Source organism: Octopus sinensis, linkage group LG14 (assembly GCF_006345805.1).
Source record: "Octopus sinensis linkage group LG14, ASM634580v1, whole genome shotgun sequence".
Classification (NCBI taxonomy): domain Eukaryota; kingdom Metazoa; phylum Mollusca; class Cephalopoda; order Octopoda; family Octopodidae; genus Octopus; species Octopus sinensis.
The window spans coordinates 47,177,658-47,203,733 of NC_043010.1; the positions used below are offsets into that span (position 1 = coordinate 47,177,658).

A 26,076-nucleotide genomic window follows, 5' to 3' on the forward strand; every position below is an offset into this window, starting at 1 on the left:
TGGTTGTAATGGAAATAAATGAGAAACGACAAAGAGACTAGCACTAATATCAAAATTATTTAATAATGCTAATATGATTGACTGAGTTATATGAAATCCAGAGTATAATATTTAGTGTAAAAACGGTAACAAAGATAGCAGCAAACAATCAGTGTACCAGAATAAATACATGGAAGACAGCATTTGCAAAAATAAAATTAGAGGCAAATGAATGATAATTCATCCATGTAATATATTGATCATCAAGTATTGTAGTGTAAAGCTGTTTGTAGAATATTGCTGTCAGAAAATAAACAGTGTATTTCTAGCATAATAGTTCAAATATGTTCTTGACAAAAATAGTCCACAAATAATTATGGCTTATTAGCGATAGTTATTAAGAGTTTATATATAACAGAATAAAAGTTATATTTTTGGTTCGTGTGCATGTATATGCAAACAAATGTGTTGGTGAGACATTCTCTGCATTTTTTGCGTGGTAGATGTTAATATGTATGTGTTAGTCTGAAGGTTACAAAATTTGTATTGTGTTGAATCTTGTTGCCATCCTTTTGACCATTTAATGTTTAGAAAATAACTAAGGCTCAAGAAGACATTCATAAAAATACATTTGCCAAACACAAAGCAATCTGATAGGCTGAAAATAGCCTATAAAATCATAATCATCTAATTTTTTCAGATCTCTGCTACATACAAGTAACTGAATCATGTGACAAGGGTTATTACAATGAGTGTGAAGATCAAAGCTAATCAGATACCAGGATCGTGTGGTATAAAAGGTGTGTTAAAACCATTTGGTGTATTTTCTGTCCATAAGGTATCTTGCATAAGAGATGGTGGTACTGCTGTGCTGACATTGATTTTAATTAATGACTTACATGACTGGTGATTATTATAATAGGGCAATTAGTTTCTGTTGTTCATAAGTGAGGTGAAGTGGTAATGAGGAGAAAGCTGGCTCAAAGGTACTGGAAAGCAACAAACTGGCACAAAGGTACTGGAAAGTAACAAGCTGGGTTGACAGCCAAAAGGTAAAACAAATTAAAAGTAGTGGCTGCTCAAAATAACAAGGGAACTCTGTATAAGTTTAGAAACCATGTGTTGGCCAATTGTGTATCAGAGACAAGGTCAGGGACAGAAGTAAGGGTAGGGACAGGGACAGGGAAGGGGAAGGAACGGGTCAGGGAAGGGGTAGGGTCAGGAGAGGGAGAAGTAGTGGTGAGTGAAATCTGCAGTTTTTTTAAAACTAAGTTTTCTCCTCGGTTATTTAGCCCATCTGTAATGCTTTCACGTGATTAGTTGAAGAGAAAGGCAAAGAATGAAAGAAAAAGGAGAGAGAAAAAGAGGGTAAAGCGAAGTCTATAAAATTGTGCATACAGTATATAAAATGCATACATATAAAGTGCCTTAAGTAATTATCGTATTCCAATTTCCTTCACTTTTCAATGATTTGCAGATGAGCAACTATATTTAGACACAGATACAACACAGGCTATGTTTTCAGGTTTTTTGGATAAAGTTTTCAGAAATAACCTAATAAGCTTATCATTAACTCAGTGAAATATTCACAGGTCCTGCTAGTAGGTATAAATATACAAGTCAACCACTGAAAATTCTAGGTAATATTTTGCAGTAAGATCCTTCAGAGGAAGCCCATTTGTGATACTTGTATTCACAATCTTACTCTTTTAATCATTACCCAACATTCTTGACCACAAGTGAGGTGAGGCATGGAAACAGAATTGAACTCTGCTACACACCCTGTAGAGTAACATTAATCAAAAATCCATTAGAGAATCCCCATTTCTGATGCTTGTATTCACAGTTTTACTCTTTTAGCCGTTACCCAACATTCCTGAGCACAGGTGAGGAGAGGCATGGAAACCAAACTGAAGATAACAAGTTTTAACTTTTTTTCATCAACCTCTCCTCTTCTGAGAATCAGATGCTGGAGCTGGTGCATTACTGTGCTCAGTCACAACCAAAAAACAAAGCTACATCAAAGTCCTGATTGATGAATAACACTAACAAAATTTTAATTTTTTCTTTGTCTTTGGTCAGTAAGTGTTATTTCCTATTTACTTCTATCTAGAAATCAAATGAAATTTTTTTTTTCTTTTACTTGTTTCAGTCATTTGACTGCGGCCATGCTGGAGCACTGCCTTTAGTCGAGCAAATCGACCCCGGGACTTATTCTTTATAAGCCCAGTACTTATTCTATCGGTCTCTTTTTGCCGAACCGCTAAGTTACGGGGACGTAAACACACCAGCATCGGTTGTCAAGCAATGCTCGGGGGACAAACACAGACACACGCACATACATATATACATATATACATATATACGACAGGCTTCTTTCAGTTTCCGTCTACCAAACCCACTCACAAGGCATTGGTCGGCCCGGGGCTATAGCAGAAGACACTTGCCCAAGGTGCCACGTAGTGGGACTGAACCCGGAACCATGTGGTTGGTTAGCAAGCTACTTACCACACAGCCACTCCTGCGCCTCCTGACTACTATTTTCTTTAAACTTTTGCTTTTGTGACCTGGACATCAATATCTTGAAACTGACTTATTTTCCGTAACATTTCAAACAGATTCAGTACTGAGTTGCTGAAGTAGGATTTTCTAGAACTTTTGTTATAGCAAAATATTCTACTCAATACCACAGATTTGCTTGACCTTAAACACTTGAGCATGTTCCTTAGTGGCTGACAATATGGTCATCTCTGATCATGAGCAGGGGTAGTGGAAGAGTATCAGAGCCAAATGTTGAGAAGGTTTCTTTGGGTTTCAATAAATATAGTAATAAAAGCAAGGTTTGAAGGAAATATTTGCCATTTCTCATATTTTCTAGGGATAAGCAAATAGGAAATAACAGTGTAATTAACAATAAATATTATACAGAATACTATATCAACAATGAATAATATTAAGGCAAAAATATACTAGATATTGATATCTTTATTTCAATTTTACTCTTTCATTATAATCTTCTTTCCATTATTGTCTCCAAATATTTATAAAATAGATAGGAAAATGTAAAATTTGAATCATAATAGTATGAATTGTAATGACAAATATCTAATTGACTTGCATTGACTTGCTTTAATTTTATTACCTTAAAAGTGATAACATCATCAAAAATTTTTTTTCTCTATTAATTCTAGTTTTTGTACATTTTTATGCGGCAAACTGATATAATCATCAAAGCCTTGTTTTTATTCTGGTTCTTTATATTTTGTGTCCAAATCTTGTCAAAGTCAACTTTATTTTCCATGCTTCTGAGGCCAATAATTAAAGAATCAATTAAGTACTAGGGTTGATTTCTCTTTCTTTCTCTCTTATTCTCACTTTCTCCAAATTGGTTATATTGTACCATGTGAAGGGCTGTGGGGGGGGGGACCACTCAGAGTGTTTCTTTTTCCAGAAATAGAGGAAGGTTGATTGAGGGGTTAGCAATGTGTTCTCATAGATATACTGATTTATTACTGCAACTGTTCAAGGACAAAGCAATATGAAACACAGCACGAAATGCAAATAAAGATGTATAGATTTATTTTTTAGCCTTTATTGCATAGGAAATTATATAAAAGTTTAAAATTAATCAGAAATATATGTCTATATCAATATAATATTTATACAAATATGTTTATAATTATAATTAATATTTATATAAATACATATAAACAATATAAAACACACATACACAACATAGGTGTTTTGTATGTGTATTCAATATGGTTTATATCCCTTGGGCTGCTTTTCATTCATATTCGAATACACACACACACACACACACACACACACGCACACACACATGTATATATATCACTTTGGCAGAAGTACAGAATAGGCTGGTTCTATTTTACATTTATGTCAGATACATTTAAGAAGGAATTACATATTCCTGGGTTGAGGGGACAATGAACCGAGGAGTTTAGAGTTTATATCCTGCCACAAATATTTTACTGCATCTCTAATGAAGGCATTTAAAGCATTTAGCTCTTGACCCTTTAACATTCAGATTACTTTATCAAATGTATTTAATCACACCGCTTTTAATTAATCATGCATTTTCCTGTAACTTTGAGATTTTGATGATGTCATTGCATATTTTTAGAATGACATTGTAGAATAGGTATGAGAGTCCAGGTCAGGCTGGTTTGAACATAAAACAGGTAGAATATTTGGGCTGGATATGGCTGGTTTAAATGCTAAAGAGTTGATAGCCCACTTCACCTGGTACCACAAAACAGGTGTAATTCACTGATATAAGTAGTGGTAGCATTGTCAAACTGAAGAGTGTTAGTTATCTATGATATTCTAATCAAGAGGAAAGGAGATTTTTTCTTTTATCTGGTTAATGCTATAGAAACCAGAATTAAGTGTTAGCTAAGCTGACCTCAGTAGATCATGAAAAGATTAGCTTTGCTTATTTTCAACTTCACAAATAGCTTTTTAATATGGGTGCACAGTCAAAGCAGCAAGCTGGCAGAATTGTTAGCATGCAGTGCAAAATGCTCTGCAGCATTTCATTTGTGTTTACATTCTGAGTTCAAATTTCGCCGAGGTTGACTTCACCTTTCATCTCTTCAGGGTTGATAAAATAGGTATCAGTTGAACACTGGGGTTGATGTAATTGAATTATCCACTCCTTAAAGCTGTTGGCCTTGTGCCAACATTTGAAACCAATATGGGTGCACAGTTTGTTTCTCATCTGTGGCTCTGTATTGTGTCTGTGACTCAGATCCATAAATTCAATAACCCATCTTCCAATACTTGTGTTCCTAAGAGTATAAGGGGCATTGTATAGGTGATGCATGCTTTGATAAGTTGTAGTATCAGGTATATATTAACTGTTATACTTGGGTACTTAGCATGAAGACAAAGTCTTCAAGATATGTTACTGTGTCTCAGTAGAGCAAGACAGTCATATACCCAAAGAGACAAAATGAATGTTATATTTAGAAAAAAATCAAGTAAGATCAAAGAGAGTTTTAAGTAGCTTTGGAAGAGAAAAAGAAATATTAACTTGAATATTTATAAGTTATTCATTCACACATAGAGGTGAGCATTTATTTGTTCAAAGCTGAGCTTTTCATTTGACACTTCTCTGAGTACCTCAGTAAAAAGAATGGACATGAAACTCAGAGATGCAGTAAAGAGAATTCTTAGCCTTGGATATAAACTTTACCATATGTGTTGAGTACTTTTCCTCTCATTGGTAAATTCATGTGTATGCATGGGAATGTTTATATCTGTGTGTGTGTGTATGTGTTATGTGTGTGTGTGTGTGTGAGCACACACACACACACACATACACATGTACACATATACAAATACATATATATATTAGGTCAAAAGGTAACTATGGTGTTACATTCTTTTTACCAATACTGTCTTTGTATTTTAATTTCATAGAAATTATAAGAAAAAGAAAAAATTGAAAAAAAAAAAAGATGGGAAATGAAAAATGCACTTGTATAACCACTTTTGTGAAGTAATGAACATTGTCTGTTTTCATTCTTCTTCTTCCATTCGAATAATAGGGACCCCTGTTGAAAGAAAGAAAAAAGCATAGAGTAATTTTGGTTAAGGTAAAGAAACTCAGTCATAATCTACTGAAATTATAGAAACCAGAGCATGTCAGTTGTACAAACATTTTCAAGGAATGTAGCTTTGGAGGCTGACAACAACAATGGCAGTGTCAACATCATCATGGTCATCATCATCATCATCCATCATCAGTTAATATTCACATTTTCATGTTTGCATGGATTGGATGTAATTTATTGAGGTAGGTTTTCTATGGTTGGATGCCCTCCCTGTTGCCAACCCTCACCTGTTTCCAAGCAAGGTATTACTTTCCCTATGGCCAGACTTGTTCTCACAGAACATTGGAAATGAATGACACTGCTTGTATGACAGTGACAATCATTTACAACTATTATGCAATGTCAAGGCAAGGAGACACAAACACACACACACACACAAACAACACACACATGTATACAATGGGGTTCCTCCAGTTTCCATCTATCAAATCGATTCACAAGACTTTGGTTGGCCCAATGCTATAATAGAAAACACTTGGCCGGCAGACACCCATAAAATTATTAACCATCGTACAAACAATAACTCTGAGCACCTTTTCAAACTCCACCCATCTAACACCCGTGGACAAATTTACAAAGTAAGAAAACAGCACAGCTCCCATGACTTCAGGAAACATTTTTTCACGCTGAGAGTTGCTGAAGCATGGAACAAACTGCCGGCATCAGTTGTTAGTTGTCGGAGCACTGCATCCTTCAAAACTTCCATGCTTCCTGAGATTTGCCAACACTACACTTGATTTTCTCCCCTCCATACACACACAAGCATGTTCACTTTCCAGACATTTCTACATTACTGCATGTACTTTATATGCACTTTCTGACAAGTTGTGGTGCACCTGAGCACTGTATACAATAATTTCATTGTTATTGTTATTAAGATGTCATGCAGCATGACTGAACTCAGAACCATGAGGTTGGGAAACAAACTTCTAACAACACAACCACACCTATGGATGTCTAATACAAAACACAAAATTACTCCCGAGATTTAATTGGTTGTTGCTTTTGTTAAACCTGAAGTCTAACCTGGTCAAGCAGACAATTTGTGATAGAAGATATTTCATCTGGGACCATCTTGTTTTCTAAGTACATCTAGAACTACATTTTCTAATGTGGCCTTCTTTTTTTCATAACCACAAGGCATAATTTGAGAGAGATTAAGTTGCTATTTCTAGCAAGTTGGGGGACTATGTGAAGGCTCCTTCTTTAGCTTGACTATGGTTTCATAGTATTAAGTGGATTATAAATGTCAGTACAGTGTATACAACAGCTCAGAATGATTTTGTAACTGTTCCTGATATTTGAATTGAAGGATATAGAATTAAGTATACAGTCAATGTACACACTGGAACACCTTCAGTTGATTTGAACTCAAGATCTAGAGAGACAAAATATAACTAGTAGGCTAGGATCTTATCATTCTTTAGTCAGGTGCAATTCTCTCTATGCAGTTCCTGGCAGCTAACTGTGTAAATCTGTACCTCCTCATGGAGCCTGTTCTCAATGAATTGAGCTGAGCCAGCAAGAATCAAGTGCATATGACAAGAAGCTATGCACTGTCACTGACTCTGGTATCCTATTGATTTATCTCAGCTCTACATTGAGTGAAGGCATATGGCTTGGTGGTTAGGGTATTCAGCTAATGATCATAAGGTTGTGAGTTTGATTCCCAGTCGCACATTGTGTCCTTGAGCAAAACACTTTGCTTCAGTCCACTCAGCTGGCAAAAATGTGTTGTACCTGTATGTCAAAGGAGCCAGCCTTGTCACACTCTGTATGATGTCTGTGTGCAAATAGCCATGCTACACAGCAGTGAAACATGGGCTGTGGCTCCTGAAGACATACATAGGCTTGTAAGAAATGAAGCTAGTATGCTCTGCTGGATGTGTAATGTCAGTGTGCATGCATGGCAGAATGTAAGCATCCTGATAGAAAAGTTGGGCTGAAGAGGCATCAGATGTGGCGTGCAAGAGAGACAACTGTGCTGGTATGGTCATAAGATGCATATGGATGAGAACAGCTATGTGAAGAAATGCTGCACTCTAATGGCGGAGTGAACCTGTGGAAGAGGTAGACCCAGGAAGACACGGGACAAGGTGCTGAATCATGATCTTCGAATGTTGGGCCTCACAGAAGCAATGACAAGTGACCGAGGCCTTTGGCAATACACTGTGCTTGAGAAAACCCAACAAGCCAAGTGAGATCAAAGTCGTGACCAATGCCAGTGTTGTGTAACTGGTATGTAAAAAGCATCATTCAAACGTTGAGTGATATGCTGTGCTTGTGTATAACTGTCAAACCCAGTGAGATCATAGTCATGGCTGATGCTAGTGTCATGTCAATGGCACTTGTGCTGGTGGCATGTAAAAAGCACCCACTACACTCTTGGAGTGGTTGGTGTTAGGAAGGGCATTTCTACGGCATGTAGCCATAGAAACCTTGCCAAACTGGACTGGAATCTGGTGCAGCTCCCCGCCATACCAGTTTTCAGTCAAACTGTCCAGCCCATGCCAGCATGGAAAACAGATGTTAAACGATGATGATGATGAAGTTGACGATGAGGATAATAATGATGATGATTACAATCAATAGGTTTTTTTTTGTATATATTTTAAAAAATTTTGATCCATGGTGAAATATGATCCCTAATGATGCAATAAACACTAAGTAAACTTAAAGAAGAAAGAGATGAAAGTGAAAGTAACCTAATCTTGCCAAGTTTAATGCCACCAGCTGACCCTTGAGTGCCTTTAGTGGAATCCACTCTCTACTGCATTCAGGTTTCTTGTATAAGGATAACTTTCCTCTAACCAACATTGGATTCTTGCAAAAGTTTCATGAACAATACCTTCCACCCTTCACTAAGCCATGAACAGAGAAATTATGATGGTTTCTTTCATTGAGACAGATAAATTCTATATTTTATGAGAGTAGTAAATAAAATTTTGTGATGTTCATCTCCAAAGACATTAGAATTGTAAGTCAAGTGAAATATCTTCAGCTGAGAATATAAGTCCTGTTGTAGATTTGACTTGCCACAGGAGCTTCCCTAACTTATTTTTGAATATCACTGTAATGTTAAGCAAAGAATTTAAAAGGATTTTGAAAATAAAAACAGCACAAACCATCAAGTTTCTTAAGTTTTGGTAGTTTCTTGGCCACCAAATCTCTCCAGTCTCCTGCAGCTGAATGGTGTTCTTCAATAGGATTTCCTGGAAATATAAACATTTTGAAACATGTAAATAAAATGTGTGGAGGAGGTGGAGAAAGAGATGGGAGAGGAATTGGGGGAGGAAGAAATGGAGAAAGAGGAGGGGAGGGGAGGACGAGGAAGTAGAAGAGGGTGTAAATGAAACATACCTACAAATACAAGATCTTCAAGAAGAGGTAGATCAGCCTGGAATAAAAGTTAAAAATTCATGTAAACAAAAAATACTTTGGCAAATGAAATACAATTCCTGCTACAAATCTGAAGTATAAATTCATTTTTTACTATTTTATTGTGTAATTTTCCATTCTTACATGGCTCAAAAGCAACTTGTTTACATAGATCTTTCAGTGCCACATAAAAAAGCACTGGTGATAGTGCCACATAAAAAGCACCCAGTACACTCTATGGAGTGGTTGGCATTAGAAAGGGCACCCAACCATAGAAACCTTGCCTGGATAGGTGCCTCAGAGGGGAACTTTCTAGGAGCAATCCTGTGGTCATTCATGATCAAAGGGGGTTTTCACCCTTTATATATATCTATAGTATGTGTATAATTCTTACAGACATATATCACCATCACAAGGTCCAGTCTTTGTTGCAGTGTGGTGGTTTGTTTGCCTCAATGACCCTGACAGCTATGCCCGTGGTAAACAAACTCCTTGTAGGACCTCCTATGCTGGATAGGTCAAAGGACAGAGACTAAATTAATATGCAGTTCTATATTTAAGAGATGAGGAATTATATACATCATTTACATTTGACAGATATTTGTCCTCATCTTATTTGTTGTTAACACGTTTCGGTTGATATACCCTCCAGCCTTCATCAGGTGTTTTGGGGAAATTTCAAACCTGGGTTCTCATCCCTAAGGTATTTTTCATTGTTGTTGTTGTTTTTTTCTTTTTGGTGAAGCAATATCGGGGATTCAAGAAAAACTAGCGACAGACACCCATCTAAAAGAATGCACTAGTATACCAATAAGAAACTTGATGGAAATGTTGACCTTCATTTGTGCATATGGCGTAATGGTTAAGAGTGCTGGCTACTAATCCCAAGATTCCAAGTTTGATTCCAGGCAGTGACCTGAATAATAATGATATCAAAAAATACCTTAGGAATGAGAACCCAGGTTCGAAATTTTCCCAAGACACCTGATGAAGGCTGGAGAGTATATCAGCTGAAATGTGTTAACAAACAAGATGAAGACAAATATCCATCAAATACAAATAATGTAGATTAATATGGACTACTTCCCACTAGAGGTAAAAAATAGGTCTGTATAGGGCCAAAACCCAAATCTAGAACTTGCAAAGTTACAGAAATAATCAATAACAATTTGAAACCAACCAGAGCTAGGAGAAGAAAAGACAACCCAGATTTGAGAGCAGTGAAGAAAAGTCATCAATGCTTGTTTCATAGGGTTTCAAATTTTGGCAAAAGGTAAGTGATTTCAGGGGAAGAGTAAATCGATTACATCAACCCCAGTGTTCAACTGGTACTTATTTTATTGACCCTGAAAGGATGAAAGGCGAAGGTGAACCTGGCGGCATTTGAACTCAGAACATAAAGCTGGAAGAAATGCTACTAAGCATTTTTCCTAGCTTGGTGACGACTCTGCCAACTCACCACCGCCTTATGTACTTTGATATTAATTACATTAATTGTATTGCTACTTACTAGTTTATTGAATTCATTCCAGTCACTCACTACATTATTTGACATATATAATACCTGAAATGATAAACAAGAAATAATCTCTCTATATATAACAGCCAATGTCAGCTTTTTTATTTGTTAGTTCTGTTATGCTGTATGAAGTCACTCTCTTTCTCTCACACACACATACATACATACATACACACATACACACACACATACATACATACATACATTTCTTTATTACCCACAAGGGGCTAAACACAGAGGGGACAAACAAGGATAGACATAGGTATTAAGTCGATTACATCGAACCCAGTGTGTAACTGGTACTTAATTTATCGACCCCGAAAGGATGAAAGGCAAAGTCGACCTCGGCAGAATTTGAACTCACAATGTAACGGCAGACGAAATACGGCTACGCATTTCGCCCGGCGTGCTAACGTTTCTGCCAGCTCGCCACCATAGATACATACATACATACATTAGTGTAGCTAGAGTGTGTGCTGCCTGGGGCAGCCCTTCCATCTGTCACCCCACTGGACCCCACAAAAAACACATATGGCTTACAGCAAACCCAAAAGTGCTACCTGGGGCAGACTGCACCTACTGCCCCCTCCCCCAGCTATACACACATATACATACTACTTCCAGTTCAAATGCATTATGGTATATCATATTTGAAGGTTGGCAGTCAGACATTTTCAATAAATACAGGCATATACTATTCATGTTTTGTATACATTTAAATGTTTTAGATGGTAGCTGAGAATCAATTTGTCGCTGAATCCTAGACTCAACTGAAAAACAAAACTCACTCTGCTTAATAGCTTCATTTCACTATCAGTTTTCAGTCATAATACAGATTATATCAATTTACAATATTATAACAGTTACTTTCAATCACATCTTCAATAAACAGCAGAATGCAAATTTTTACAGATTCCAGTTGAAATCACCATAACAACAACCATTTTATGTTACCTAGGATACAAAATTTCATGTTACCTAAGATACAAAATAGAAAATAATTCTCTGCAAACTGATCTGGAAAGATTGAATCTCTTCATTGATTACCAAGTGCCTAGCAATACTAAACAACCACAATGACTACTAAGTTTGTTAAGTGTCTTACAAAATGGATATATCTTTTCTTGAAACTAATTCAACCCCAGTTAAATCTTATTTTCCCTACCAACGAAAGACACCTGGATGCTGTTCATCTGCTTAAAATTTCAACAGTTAATACCTTTCTCTCACCTATCTTAACCAAAATATCATTACATATTGAAACTGATGCTTTTAGAACAACAATCTCAAGTGTCCTTTCTCAGTGTAACAAATCACTCAAAATTCACTTTCTCCTTGACTAAATTTCTTGTCAATTAAAAGATAAAATTATTAACCATCTTACTAACAATAACTCTGAGCACCTTTTCAAACTCCATCTGTCTAACACCCGTGGACATGTTTACAAAGTCAGAAAACAGCACAGCTCCCATGACTTTCGGAAACATTTTTTTACACTGAGAGTTGCTGAAGTATGGAACAAACTGCCGGCATAAGCTGTTAGTTGTCGGAGCACTGCAACCTTCAAAACTTCCATGCTTCCTGAGATTCGCCAACACAACACCTGATTTTCTCCCCTCCATACACATGTAAGCATGTATCTGACTCATACACTGTTCACTTTCTAGACATTTGTACATTACTGCATATGCTTTATATGCACTTTTGACAAGTTGTGGTGTACCTGAGCACTGTATACAATAACTTCATTATTATTATTATTATTATTATTATTATTATTATTATTATAATCTATGACTGTCACAGAAAGTGTTAGGAAATGGAGAACATTTTCCTTTTGAGGCCATTTTACATTACACACTGATCAATAAGTAGTTTTTTCCTATTTAATCACAAAAGCAGAAGAAAAATGAAGATAAGATAAGATTGGCCAGAATTATCACTGAAAAGTTCCTGGCTTTGGGTAAAAGAAAATACAGGAGGATCAGTTAATTATGATTTTATTTAACCTATTCCCCTCTTAGATTCACACACTTATTGCAGTGGTCCTTCAGTTTTCTAAGCCCTGTAAAATAACTCAGAAGGTTGGGCCTCACCAGGCCTTTTGCGATATCTTTAATACCAGGAACTTTTAGGCACCCCCTTGTACAATTATGACATTAGAGATAACACAGCTGCTAATTCTCTTGCCAGATGCACTTAGTCAAATCTAAGAACTTTGCAAAATGTTAAAAAAACTTATACTGAAAGCATTGCATATTCAGAATTGAAATCACAATTCTAGTAATCTCTTCATGCTAAACATTTCATTTCCACAAATCTGTGTTGGCTTGAAAAGCTTTCTACCAACATATAACTCTTACAGCTACTTGTTTATGGTTATAGATCAATACTCAACATTTCTTGTGTTTCTGTGTTTAGATACTCAGACAATTGAAGTGACAAACCCTAGCCAGAAGATACAGCCCCATCTGAAAGTTTGAGCTCTCTGCAGGAAATCTATTAGACTCTGAATCTACTGAAGAGACATATTTTGTAGATTGCTGCAGTGTTGACCTGTTGACGAGTCAACCCAAGAAAAATCCTAGGTCTGCTGATGATTGCTGCAGTAATGTGCTGAGGAGTCAGACTCAACAAATATAAGGGCTGGAGCAGTCCAGCAACAGCCTTGTGAGAGGAGGAAATTAAGCTCCACCACTTGAAGTTCATTGTCACAGATTTTCATAATGTAAAGTGCTTATAACTATAATTTTCATTAAAATCATGTTTGTTAACATATTGGTTTCAAATTTTGGCACAAGGCCAGCAACTCTGAGGGCAGACATAAGTCACTTAAATCGACCCCAGTGCTCAACTGGTACTTCGTTTATCGACCCCAAAAGGATGAAAGGTAAAGTCGAGTCGACCTCGGCAGAATTTGAACTCAGAACGTAAAAACAGACGAAATACTGCTAAGCAGTTTTGCCACCTTAACGTTTGTTAACATGTTGAAACTACACACCACGAAAAATAAAACAAAAAAAAAACCCTTCAATTTTTCTGTAGTGATTTAAGGGAGAATACTCTGGAGCATTATTTTCTTGCATGCTAAAATACTCCATAGCATCTCGTGGCTTGCATACCTCTCACAAGCCATTCGTCTTCATCTAGTTCTCTTATTTGTCACCAGACTACAAGGCATAGTACCCAGTCAAAGGCCTGCTCCAAGTCAATGAATGCTTGGTATAGTAACTTGCTCTTTAGTAAGAACCTCTGTAGTTGCCTCGCTATAAAGAGGGCATCACTAATATCCTGTCCCCGCACAAACCTGAACTACATCACATCTAAGCTATTTCTTCCTGATTACTTCATAACTTGGTCTATCAGTTTGAGACCTCTGTAGTTGCTTCTAAAACATTCTTTTATCTTTACAGGAGCTGATGATACTACAGTGTTAATCATCAGGAATGACTCCTTCCTGAACAACTTGATTAGTTATGCAAATGACTAATGAATGTGAGTTCGTAATGAGTCCAATGAGGGATTTAGCATGCAGGTAGGTGTCCATCAGGGTCTCATTTCCAGCTCTCTCATATGTATCTTAGTTCCCTAGGTCATAAAGAGGAATTTAAAACTGGCTGTCTGTGGGTACCTCTGTATACTGATGACCTAACTATATCTAGAATCATCAATTTTAGAGTAAACCTACTAAAGACAAAGCAGGAAGGAAAATAGGACATTACTGCCATTCAGAAAACAAGCAAATTTTTCAAATTTTGGTACAAGGCCAGCAAATTCAGGCATGTGGGTAAGTTGGTTACATCAACCTCAGTGTTCAACTGGTACTTATTTTATTGACCCTGAAAGGGTGAAAGGCAAAGTCGACCTTGGTAGAATTTGAACTCAGAACATACAGATGGATGATATACTGCTAAGCATTTTACCCAGCATGCTAAAGGTTCTGCCAGCTTGCTGCCTTAAGCAAGTTAGATATTACAAAATAAATAAATAAATGAATGATAAAAAAATAAAAAGAACTTGAATGCATTATAAGAGGCATAGATATGAAGGCCTATAAATAAAGTAACACCCACATTTGTGTATGAAATTATATAAAGGCCCAGGCATGGCTGTGAAGTAAGAAGCTTGCTTCCAAACCACATGGTTCAGAGCTCAGTCCCACTGCATGACACCTTGGGCAAGTGTCTTCTACTATAGCCTTGTGAGTGGATTTGGTAGAGGGAAACTGAAAGAAGCCTGCCATATATATGTATACATACATGTGTGTGTGTGTGTGTGAGTGTGTGTGTGTGAGTGTGTGTGTATGTGTGTGTGTGTATGTGTGTGTGTCTTTGTGTTTGTCCTCCACTGCTGCTTGACACACCAACACCAGTTATCAAACGGTGGTGGAGGTCCAATACAATAAACATGAGGCTTAACAAAAAATAAGTACTAGGGTCAATTCATTTGACTAAAACAAATTGCTCAAGCTGGTACCCCAGCATGTTTGATGGGATTCAACACAGTTTGTCTATCAAATTAACTCACAAAGAATTGGTTGGCCTAGGGTTATAGTATAAGACACTTGCCCAAGGTGCTGCACAGTGAAACTGAATCTGAAACCATGTAGTTGGGAAGCAAACTTCTCACCTCACAGCCATGGCCCTTCTTCCTATGACTAAGCTGTCACTAGATTTGAACATTCGGAATACTAAAAGAGTTCAAGCACATTACTTACCCGTAGATTCTTCAGAACATTGATACCTTTCAGTTTTTCTACTAAGTTGTAAGAAATCCACAGCTGTTCAAGTGTTTCTCCAACAGCATCCTTGAAAATAGACAATGAGTTTCTTGACTTTTAACTTGAATAATTAATCAACAACAGAATTATGGCTCTTCCCTATTGAATATAGTCACAAGAATCTAAGTAAACTAGAGGCTGTTGTTGTTTAGCTTCAGGTCAGCTTTGACGGAGCAAGTCAATGACGAAGGTATTTCTGTCACAATTCCCTCACTTGTTTCCCAAACCTACTGCATGTAGAACACCATTATATACATTATTCAACAAGCCTTTCCCTTGTCTTTTTTTTTTAAGACAAAGATGGGATTTGAAGGAAATTTAACTGTGAGCAAATTAAATTTAGCTAGATAGTTTTTCCAAAAAACAAAAAATTTTAACTAATCATGCTATAGTAAAGTAAAAAAAAAAACAAAAAAAAGAAAGGAAGAAAGGAAAAAACACAAAATCTATAATTTTGTTACAAACTTACCAAACCAGTTAGAACTTTGATTTTGTTTCTACCCAAAGAAAGTATTTTCAAATTTTCTGAAAATTTATTGAAAATTGTGAATTTATTATTTGATTAAATTTATAAAATTTCATTGTTATACCTGGAGATGGTTATTTTTTTTTGCCATTTAAACAGATGCACTATTTATTTAATCTTCACTTTAGTTTTTATTTGTATTATTTTTTAGCTTATACATCTCTCAAAGTTCTTTCATCACACATTCTTTGACTTCATCAGTGACTCTCTTTGACATATATATATAAACTAAAATTAATACGAATAATTATTGTTAGTTTATACATCTGTCAAAGAGTCACTGATCAGGTCACAGAATGTGTGACAAAAGTGAAGATAGTATAAATAGTGCATATATTTAATTGATAAAAGAAAACAAAAAATAACCATTTCCAAGTATAACAATACCTGTTCTATGCATGTTTTCACATCAAGAATCTTGCAAAACAAATACATAAATATATAAAATTTTAGATCTACATATCATTTGAATAAATATTACTTTGTCAGTTTAAAATATCATGAAGGCTCCCCTTTCATTAAGCACTCACTTGCCTTGCAGAATTGGACAAGAATCGACACTAAAGATTTGATATTTATGCTATTTCAATTTCACCCTTTATCTTTTGTTTGTTTCAGTCATCAGGCATGGGAGCTGTGCTGTTTTCTGACTTTGTAAACATGTCCACAGGTGTTAGACAGGTGGAATTTGAAAAGGTGCTCAGAGTTATTGTTGGTAAGATGGTTAATAATTTTATGGGTGTCTGCCAAGTCAGCTGCTAGATGTCAGAGTTTCAATGTATCCATGCCCAGGGAAGTAAGGCGTTCAGAATATGGCAAATGCCTGATGGAGGGTATTCTCTTGGATGCATGTTCATCTCTTGCTTCTTATTATTCTCCTCATGTTGCAGTGATAAATCCTTTGGGGAAAGGCATGAATATCACAAGTTCCATTTTCCTCTTCATAAAATACCTACTGATAGATGTTGCCAATTTTGAGTAGGCACAGGTGTAGGTGTGTGGTAAGGAGCTTGCTTCCCAACAACATGATTCCAGGTTCAGTTCCACTGCGTGGCACCTTGGGCAAGTGTCTTCTACTATAGTCTTGTGCTGACCAAAGCCCTGTGAGTGGATTTGGTAGATGGAAACTGAAAGAATCCTATCATGTATATATGTGTGTGTGTGTGTGTTTGTGTTTGTTTGTCCCTCCCCCCACCATTTGACAACTGGTATTGGGTTTGTTTACGTCCCTGTAACTTAGCAGTTTGGAAAAAGACACTGATAAAATAAGTACCAGGCTTAAAAAAATCGTAAGTACTGGGGTTGATTCATTGAACTAAAATTCTTCAAGGTGGGGTCCCAGCATGGCTGCAGTTTAATGACTGAAACGAGTAAAAGATAAAAGGATTAAAATGTTGTTTTTTTTTCTTATGGCGTAGGAGTGGCTGTGTGGTAAGTAGCTTGCTTATGAACCACATGGTTCTGGGTTCAGTCCCACAGCGTGACACCTTGGGCAAGTGTCTTCTACTATAGCCTCAGGTCGACCAAAGCCTTGTGAGTGGATTTGGTAGATGGAAACTGAAAGAAGCCTGTCGTATATATGTATATGTATATGTATGTGTGTGTGTATATGTTTGTGTGTCTGTGTTTGTCCCCCCAACATCGCTTGATAGCCAATGCTGGTGTGTTTACGTCGCTGTAACTTAGCAGTTTAGCAAAAAAGAGACTAATAGAATAAGTACTAGTCTTACAAAAGAATAAGTCCTGGGGTCAATTTGCTCGACTAAAAGGCGGTGCTCCAGCATGGCCACAGTCAAATGACTGAAACAAGTAAAAGAGTAAAAGGGTAAAGAGTATGTAAGCACCGTAAAACAGATAAGATTTTGGTTAGCTTAGATTTTAACCCAGTTTCTACCCTACATCATTGCTTTCTTATTCCACTAACTTAAATGAAGTTGCTTTAAATTGTAATAAATTCATTAAAATTACACAAAACAAACTTACTGAGCCCATTCAAATTTGCAATTTTTTCAATATTATTTGTAGACAATGACAAATGCCTATAAGAAAGAAAATGAAAAATAATTCCACTCATCTAAATTTTCAGCTTTTATCACTTGAACATGTTAAAAATACACACACACATAATGTATATGTATGTTTGTGTGTAAATCTATCTGTATGTGTGTATGTATGTGTGTATGTGTGTGTGTGTGTGTGTGTATATATATATATATATATATATCTGTGAATGTGTGTTTTAAAAAATTATGGAACGGAGCAGATAAATAAAGTCCAGGGTACATATGTTTCATAGCTAGCAGATCCTCAGAAGTAGTAAATATATACACACATATACATATATATGTACAGATAGATAGATAGATAGATAGATAGATAACACACATTATATCACATTTTCATTTGAACTAATATATAACGACCAACATCGTATTATAAGACAGCAGTGTGTGATTTTAGGGATGTGTTGGCTGCTATTTCTAGCAGTTTAGAGATCATATAAAGGCCCTTTCGTTGGTTCAAGACACAGAAGCTATCTTTATGCTAACACAGTATGAGAAATTAAGTTTGCATCTTGCTGCCTAAACAACATAATTTAATACATGACAAAAGCGCCATACAGAGACGTTTATAAATAACTAGCAGTATCGCCCGGCGTTGCTCGGGTTTGTAAGGGAAATAACTATATAAGCATTTTTAGAGAGTTACTTCCCTTATAGATGCCAATTCGGGCTTTCTTAGCCATTTCTGTTTTGGTGTCTTCAAGCCATGAAGTCGTTGTTCTAAAAGAACGCTGGTCTCCTTGACAACGCTTTACGACGTTGATTTCCTTACACTCCCTTCCCCACAGCTTCACGAGGGAGGGAAGAAGGGGGAGAAGCAAACAGGTGCAGGTGTGACCATGGACGCCAACTCCGCCGCCATCGACACACAAAAAATTATGCATTAAAATGGAATAAAAAACGATGTTAAATTATTTTTAAAATCGTAGACTCATGCTAATACTCAGACGGGCTCGATATGAATCACGACTATAAGATACCCGAATTTGGTTAAACTGCACCGCAAAATGTGGGAGTAGTTAGGAATCTAAATCGAAGGGGACAGACACTCACACAACTACAGTTTTATATATATAGAAGATTGTTTTATTACTGGCAACAAGTTTGTAACATAATTTAAGTTACTGTAGCTCATCCGCTATTCACGAAACAGGGGAGTTAACTCCTTAAGCATTTAAACCTGTGAACAGATGTTAATGCAGAAACAGATGTTTCAAAGACCTATATTCCCCCCCCCCGGCCCCAAAAATCTATTTCCCTCTCAAGACACTATGGCATACCTAACACATACCTTTCTTGAAAGGGGGAAAAATTGATGGGAACGCACACATCCATATTGATACACATTACAACACATCTACAAAATGAATCATAAAATTTTGAAAAAATTATGAGATGTCAGTAGATATGTATACATTCCCACCAATCTTTTTTTTTTTCCTCACATTAAGTTTCTATATAACTGTAATTTACACCATCTGAAAGCTAATTGTAGAAAATTTCATTAAAAATTATCCATTTTTCTGAAAGTTATGAGAAAACAAAGTGAATTATCTAAAACGTCTTCTTCACCCATAGAAAACATTTTCACAACAAATTTCGAAATAGTTGTAACTTACATTATCTGAAAGGTATTTGTAGAAAATTTCTCTAAAAAATAACCCCTCCTCTTTTTTTTTTTTTTTGATAGTTATGAGGAAACAAATTCGAATATGGAGGAAGCTCAGTTGTGTAGTTATACGGACAATATAAAATTTAACCATCTAAACGTAATTTTGTTTAGAAAGTTAATGCTTTTTTGGAATTTCTGTGCTTCATATCAAAAATGCAAAAAAGACGAAAGCTAAGAACAAAGCCTACGCTAGCGAGTGTGGAGCCCAATTAGAGAATTGTCAGTGGCGCCCTCTACTCAACAAAAGCTGAAGATTGATGTTTTATGCTTTGTGTTGAATGCCAGTCCCAGCCAAAAAACATTGAGACATTGAAGCTCCACCATTACTCACAATGATATACTTAAAAACTCTTCATAGTCTCCTCCACTCAAGCACATGTGCAGGACTCTCTCTTGGTGCAGGGTCCGATTTGAACAAATCTGTCTAAATGACTTAAAACTGGCCCTGTATAAGAATAATGATGCTGTCAATGATGGTGGTAGTTGTTGTATGATGACAACAACAGTGGCAACCTTAGGGAGGACAGGGGTTGTTGTCATAGTGATTGCGATCACGACTATGATAGATAATTCTTTCTACTATAAGCACAAGGTCAAAAATTTGTTGGGGCAGGGATTAGTCAACTACATTGATCCCAGCATTCAACTGGTAATTATTTTAACGATGCTGAAAAAAAAAAAAAACCGAAAGGTAAAATCGACCTGGGCAGAATTTGAGCTCAGAATGTGAATACAGATGAAGTGCTGCTAAGCAGTTTGTCCAGTGTGCTAACGATTCTGCCAGCTAATCATCGTATGATGATAATTGATCATGATGATAGACATTGTAAATAGTTGGTCTTCTATGAGAAAATACACTTACTCGCAAGCAGCTAATGTGGTCACTGTTGGATCAATCTTCTCAATGAAAGGAACTTGGAATGAGAAATTTAAAACTTTGGTTTCTACAGCTTTTTGACCTTCATTTTCCTTTTCCTGAAACAAATGTGGAAACCCAACTCAGTCCAGATGTTTAATCAGAGAAATCAGTGTAAAAATGATTAGCATGTTTGGTTAGCAAGAAATAGAAGATTCAATTGCTATTGTCATTGCATTTTTAGTACAGGCTTGAACAGCTGTTTACAAGTGTATTTATATTGTTAAAGGAATTAGAAGAAGGCACCAAAAACTGGTGAGATTGATGCCTCCCACCCTGCCAAGACTGGTGAGATTGAAAAGAATGGCAGTCTATAGTATAAACAAACCTAAATTTACTAAAATAGGGGTTTAAGAGAGTTCTATCTGCACACATTGCAAACATCCAATCTAACAGGATAAATCTGACTGAAGACATGAAAAATGGAGTCACTTATACTGCTAAGAACCCTTTAGAGGTGTGAAACCAATGGTCACTCTCTGACTGGTCATAACCAACAAACTTTTAAGTATGTATATATATATATAAATATATATATATATATATATATATATATATATACGTATATATATATATATATATATATATATATATATATACGTATATATATATATATACACGTATATATATGTATATATGTATATATATATATATATATGTATATTCTTTTACTAGTTTCAGTCATTTGACTACAGCCATGCTGGAGCACCGCCTTGGTGGGTTTTAGTTGAATAAATTGACCCCAGGACTTATTTTTTTAAGCCTTGACAACCAGTTGTCAAGTGGTGATGGGGGGACAAACACAGACAGAAAGACACATACACATAGATATATACATACATATATATATATATATGTATATATATACACACACACACAGTGGGCTTCTTTCAGTTTCTGTCAACCAAATCCACTCACAAGGATTTGGTCGGCCCAAGGCTATAGCAGAAGACACTTGCCCAAGGTGCCATGCAGTGGGACTGAACCCAGAACAATGTGGTTGGGAAGCAAGCTTCTTACCACACAGTCATGCCTCTATATGCACATATATATTTGATATAATTACTCAATCATGAGGAAGGGCAGTGTTCACAACACTTTTAGAGCCTCTGGAGGTATCAGGAGAACTGACCCAAATGCTTGTAACAGAGTGGTCTCTGCTAAAAGCACGCAACAGCCAGGTAGTGGTATCAAACTAGGTGATGGATTTAATTCTCCCCACCAAATGTAGCTTAGTGCTGGCCTTCATTAACAGGAGGGTATTAATCATTTGGATGATACTCTACTTAAACTTTTACAAAGTGAGTGGACAAGTGAATTGAGTATTGTATCGTATTATGTCACTATTTCATATCATGGGCCAAAATATTTAGCTAAAATATTGTTTGTTTATCTCATGGCCAACCTGGTTCACCAAACCTGTGATCAAAGGCATTCAAGCTGTGGCTGTCACAGCTTATTTTCATGTACAGTGTTTCTTGGACTATATTTATCAAGTGTGTTCTTGAATTCATCATCATCATCGTTTAACGTTCGTTTTCCATGCTAGCATGGGTTGGATGGTTCAACTGGGGTCTGCGAAGCCAGAAGGCTGCGCCAGGCCCAGTCTGATCTGGCAGTGTTTCTACGGCTGGATGCCCTTCCTAACGCCAACCACTCCATGAGTGTAGTGGGTGCTTTTTATGTGCCACCTGCACAGGTGCCAGACAAGGCTGGCAAACGGCCATGATCGGATGAAGTAAATAAACTGTTATTCCAGGATGAGTTTGTTTGCTACTGTTTCTCGCAGTCCAAACAACCATGCAGAGACTCACTCTAAAGTGTGTGTAAATAATTTTATATTGATTAGTATACACTAACAAAAGATGTGCACTTACCCATCTAGCAATAGCTTCCCTGATTGATGTTGGTTTGACGGCCGCCTGTTTTTGTTAAAACATGTATCAGTAATATTTATTTTCAGTAGTTATGAAGTTTTATTTTCTTATGAGAGAAATGTATTGAACAGAAAGCATACCTACACAAGTGTGACCCACTCCCAAGACTTTCTCTTCTCATAACTTTCAGAAAATAATGTATTTCCTTGATAAAATTTTCCAAAAATACCTTTTGGATGGTGTAGATTCCAATTATACTGGAATTCAATGAAAAAATTTCTTTGCAGTGGGTGAAGAGTTTCAGATAATTCACACAAGGTGACTTTATTTTCTTGTAACTTTCGCAAAAAGATAGTTTCTAAATAAATTTTCAACAAATAACCTCCAGATGATGTACATTATGATTATAGTGAAATTTAATGTAAAAAGAAAAGAAAATGGCAAAAGCGCACACATATTCAACTTACATAATTTTTTGAAATTCAAGTTTCCTTTATATATATATATATATATATATATATACATACAGTGGAGGCACAATGGCCCAGTGGTTAGCACAGCAGACTGGCGGTTTCGATCCCCAGACCAGGCGTTGTGAATGTTTATTGAGTGAAAACACCTAAAGCTCCACGAGGCTTTGGTGGGGAGTGGGGGAACCCTGGTGTACTCTTTCACCACAACATTGTCTCACTGTTTCTTCCTGTTTCTGTTGTACCTGTATTTCAAAGGGCCAGCCTTGTCACACTCTGTATATGCTGAATCTCCCCGAGAACTACATTAAGGGTACATGTGTCTGTGGAGTGCTTAGCCACTTGCATGTTAATTTTACGAGCAGGCTGTTCTGTTGATCGGATCAACTGGAACCCTCGTAGTCATAACTGATGGAGTGCCATGACACAATATATATATATATATATATGTGTGTGTGTGTGTGTGTGTCAGTATGCATATGTGCGTGCCCACCATTTCTTTTTCTCACATTAAATTCTGCTGTAATCATGATCTACACCATCTAAAAAGTATTTGTAGAAAATTTCATTAAAAAATATCCGTTTTCCTGAAAGCTTTGAGGGAACAATGTCTAGGCAGAAGGAGGACACACTAGTGTATGTATGCCAAACAAAATTTATACTTATATATTACTGGAATTTATTTTGGCAGATGTTAGACTTAGGAAGCACTAAGAAGTTAGAATTTCTCCATTTTGACGGGGATTTTTCAGATTTTCTTTTTCACAGTGCCATTGGAAATGTTCTGGACTATCTTTTTAGCCAAAGAAAAAAGAAAAAAGAAAAAAAATTTGCGAAAAATGTATTTTTTAAAAACCTCATCCCCCATCCCACCACTCGGAGAGGGGAATATGAATCGAGTTTGGTCACTACGCACGGTGATTTCTGGGGGCTCTACACACTTAAAAACCATAAGAGAAGCCTTTACGGAAAAAAAAGTAAATATTTTCAGATGAAAATGTGTATGAATTGGCTGTTGTTTCTAGCATATTCCATGAAAGGTGAGATTTAGGGTTGATAAAAATCAAATTTAAAACAAAAAAAATTTTATAGCGTAAATGGGGAGAAAACAGTGAAAAACATCAATACTTGTCAGAGTGAGAAAGAAACGACGAAGGTGGTCATGGAATATGTTAGAAACAACAGCCAAATCTCCCTTTAATCACACCTTTACGTCTGAAAATATTTACCTTTTTTTTAACAAAAGGCTTCTCCTATAGTTTTTAAGTGCGTAATGCCCCCCCCCAAAATCGATTAAGCTCGGGTTTTATATATATATAAAAAAACTATCATTTTCGCATTTTTTTCTAGAAAAATAGTCGGCGATCTTGCCAAATAGTCCAGAGCATTTCCAAGGGCACAGTTAAAAAAAAAATCTAAAAAGTTCCCGCCAAAACGGAGAAATTCCAACTTGTTGGTGCTTCCTAAGTCCGACGTCCGCCTTTAGTTTATCGACCTTTAATGGGATTGACACGTAATGTTGACATCGGTGGGATTAGAACTCAGAACTTGGAGTGGTCTCCCCACTTTTCAAAATAGTATTAATAATTTTTAAAGCAGCGAGCTGGCAGAATCGTTAGCATACTGGACTAAGAATGTTGTCTGTCATTACGTTCTGAGTTCAAATTCCGCCAAGGTCGACTTTGCCTTTCATCCTTTTGGGGTCGATAAAATAAGTACCAATAGAACTCTTGGACCGATGTAATCGACTTACGCCTCCCCGAAATTGCTGGCTTTGTACCAAAATTTGAAACCAATATGAATACTTTCTTACAAGACACGAGGCTGGACATTTTATGGATAAGGGAACAATCGTTTTAGATCCTTTCTACAATAGGCACAAGGCCTGAAATTTTGGAGCGGGGTGAGTAGTTGATTACATCGACTCCAGTTCTTGACTGGTACGTATTTTATCGAGCCCGAAAGGATGATAAGCAAAGTCGATTTAAGCTGAATTTGAACTCAGAACGTAAAGACGGACAAAATGCTGCTAAGCATTTTGTCCTGCGTGCTAACGATTCTGCCAGCTTGTCGCCTTATAAGTCATTTTATACTAAACCTATGACGGATGAAAGACAAGAAGGAAAAAAATGGAAAGAAAGAAAAGCCACGCCAAAATAACGAACAATAACATTGTAAATGTAATTAAATAATCAGTTTGCTTATCCCCGCATATTGTACAAGGCGGCTGATCGCGATGAAAGGTAAAGGGAAAAAGTCAGTTACACTTCTTTGTTAGTGTTGCTTATCTTATAATAACGAGCTTATTGTTACACAGTGCTCAGGTTTACTACAACTATCGGAATAAGTTAAAAGAGGATCAGAAAGCAGCAAGTAATAGAAGCAATGATAGCCAAAAGTGGATGCATAAGTACGGTGGATAAAGCACAAAAAGACGGAAAAGTGAACAGTAAAAGAGTCTTAAAGAGGATAAATACGCCAAGAGTGCAGAATTTTTCAAGGGAATAAAATATTCCATGCTTTGAGAATTCTGAGCATGAAAAAAATGTTTCCGAAAGTCATAAGTGTTGCACTGTTTTTTTTCCGTTTTTTTTTGCTTTTTTACTGACGAGTGGTTCCCTTTTGGAAATGCATCATTGACATGCCTACTCATTTCTATTCTTTCCCAATAAACCTGAATTGAAACTTAAAATATGAATATTTAAAAAATAGCAACTCGTAGATTTAACAACATACCATAACTCATGAAAATTATTTACTTGTTGTCATGGAGATGCAACATGGAGTTTATAAAATTAGAATCTGAAAATATCGAAAAAAAAAAAAACGAAACGAAATAATCTCTAAAATTTAATATATATCATAAAACTGCGAAGTACTTAATTTTTACTTATAATAGTTCGAATAATCTTCTTTTTAAAATATTGTATAAACTAAAATATATTCTCCTTCACAGTAGCTTTGATGTAATTCTTTCTATAACCATTCGGATCTTTTCCGTTTGGTTGCCACTTCCATTTTTGCTGTTTTTGTTATATTTGAAGTAATTGTTTCTAATTTAGACACAATGCCAGTAATGTTGAGGGAAAGGTATTTATTAGTCGATTACACGACTCCAACAATAGACTGCTGTTTTATTTCATGGGATGATAGGTAAAGTTAATCTCGGCGGGAACAAATGCCGTTCTAACAATTCTGTCAGCTCGTCGCACACTCGAGTGTGAAATAAACATCAGAGGGACTTTGCTTCACGCAAA

At 36.3% G+C, this 26,076-nt stretch overlaps 1 protein-coding gene across 3 annotated transcripts in view; it reads right to left on the bottom strand.

Moving 5' to 3' along the window:
• LOC115219338 (dynein light chain 1, axonemal-like) overlaps positions 1-25,612 on the bottom strand; it is a 36,115-nt gene extending 10,503 nt beyond the window's left edge. The window contains exons 1-11 of one of the 3 annotated variants that reach the window (XM_036508992.1): positions 25,556-25,612; positions 22,350-22,394; positions 20,419-20,531; positions 17,805-17,860; positions 15,765-15,820; positions 15,233-15,322; positions 10,507-10,560; positions 8,979-9,015; positions 8,744-8,830; positions 5,495-5,558; positions 3,225-3,420 (exon numbers count right to left, since the gene is read on the bottom strand). In XM_036508992.1, the coding sequence (XP_036364885.1) occupies positions 5,524-5,558; positions 8,744-8,830; positions 8,979-9,015; positions 10,507-10,560; positions 15,233-15,322; positions 15,765-15,820; positions 17,805-17,860; positions 20,419-20,531; positions 22,350-22,394; positions 25,556-25,558 (576 nt within the window). In that variant the 5' untranslated portion in view covers positions 25,559-25,612 and the 3' untranslated portion in view covers positions 3,225-3,420; positions 5,495-5,523. Of the gene's footprint in view, positions 1-3,224; positions 3,421-3,620; positions 5,559-8,743; positions 8,831-8,978; positions 9,016-10,506; positions 10,561-15,232; positions 15,323-15,764; positions 15,821-17,804; positions 17,861-20,418; positions 20,532-22,349; positions 22,395-25,555 lie in introns of those variants that run through there. The other 2 variants (XR_005001903.1, XM_036508993.1) reach the window with 2 other exon arrangements.
• Between the last annotated feature and the right edge of the window lie 464 nt (positions 25,613-26,076).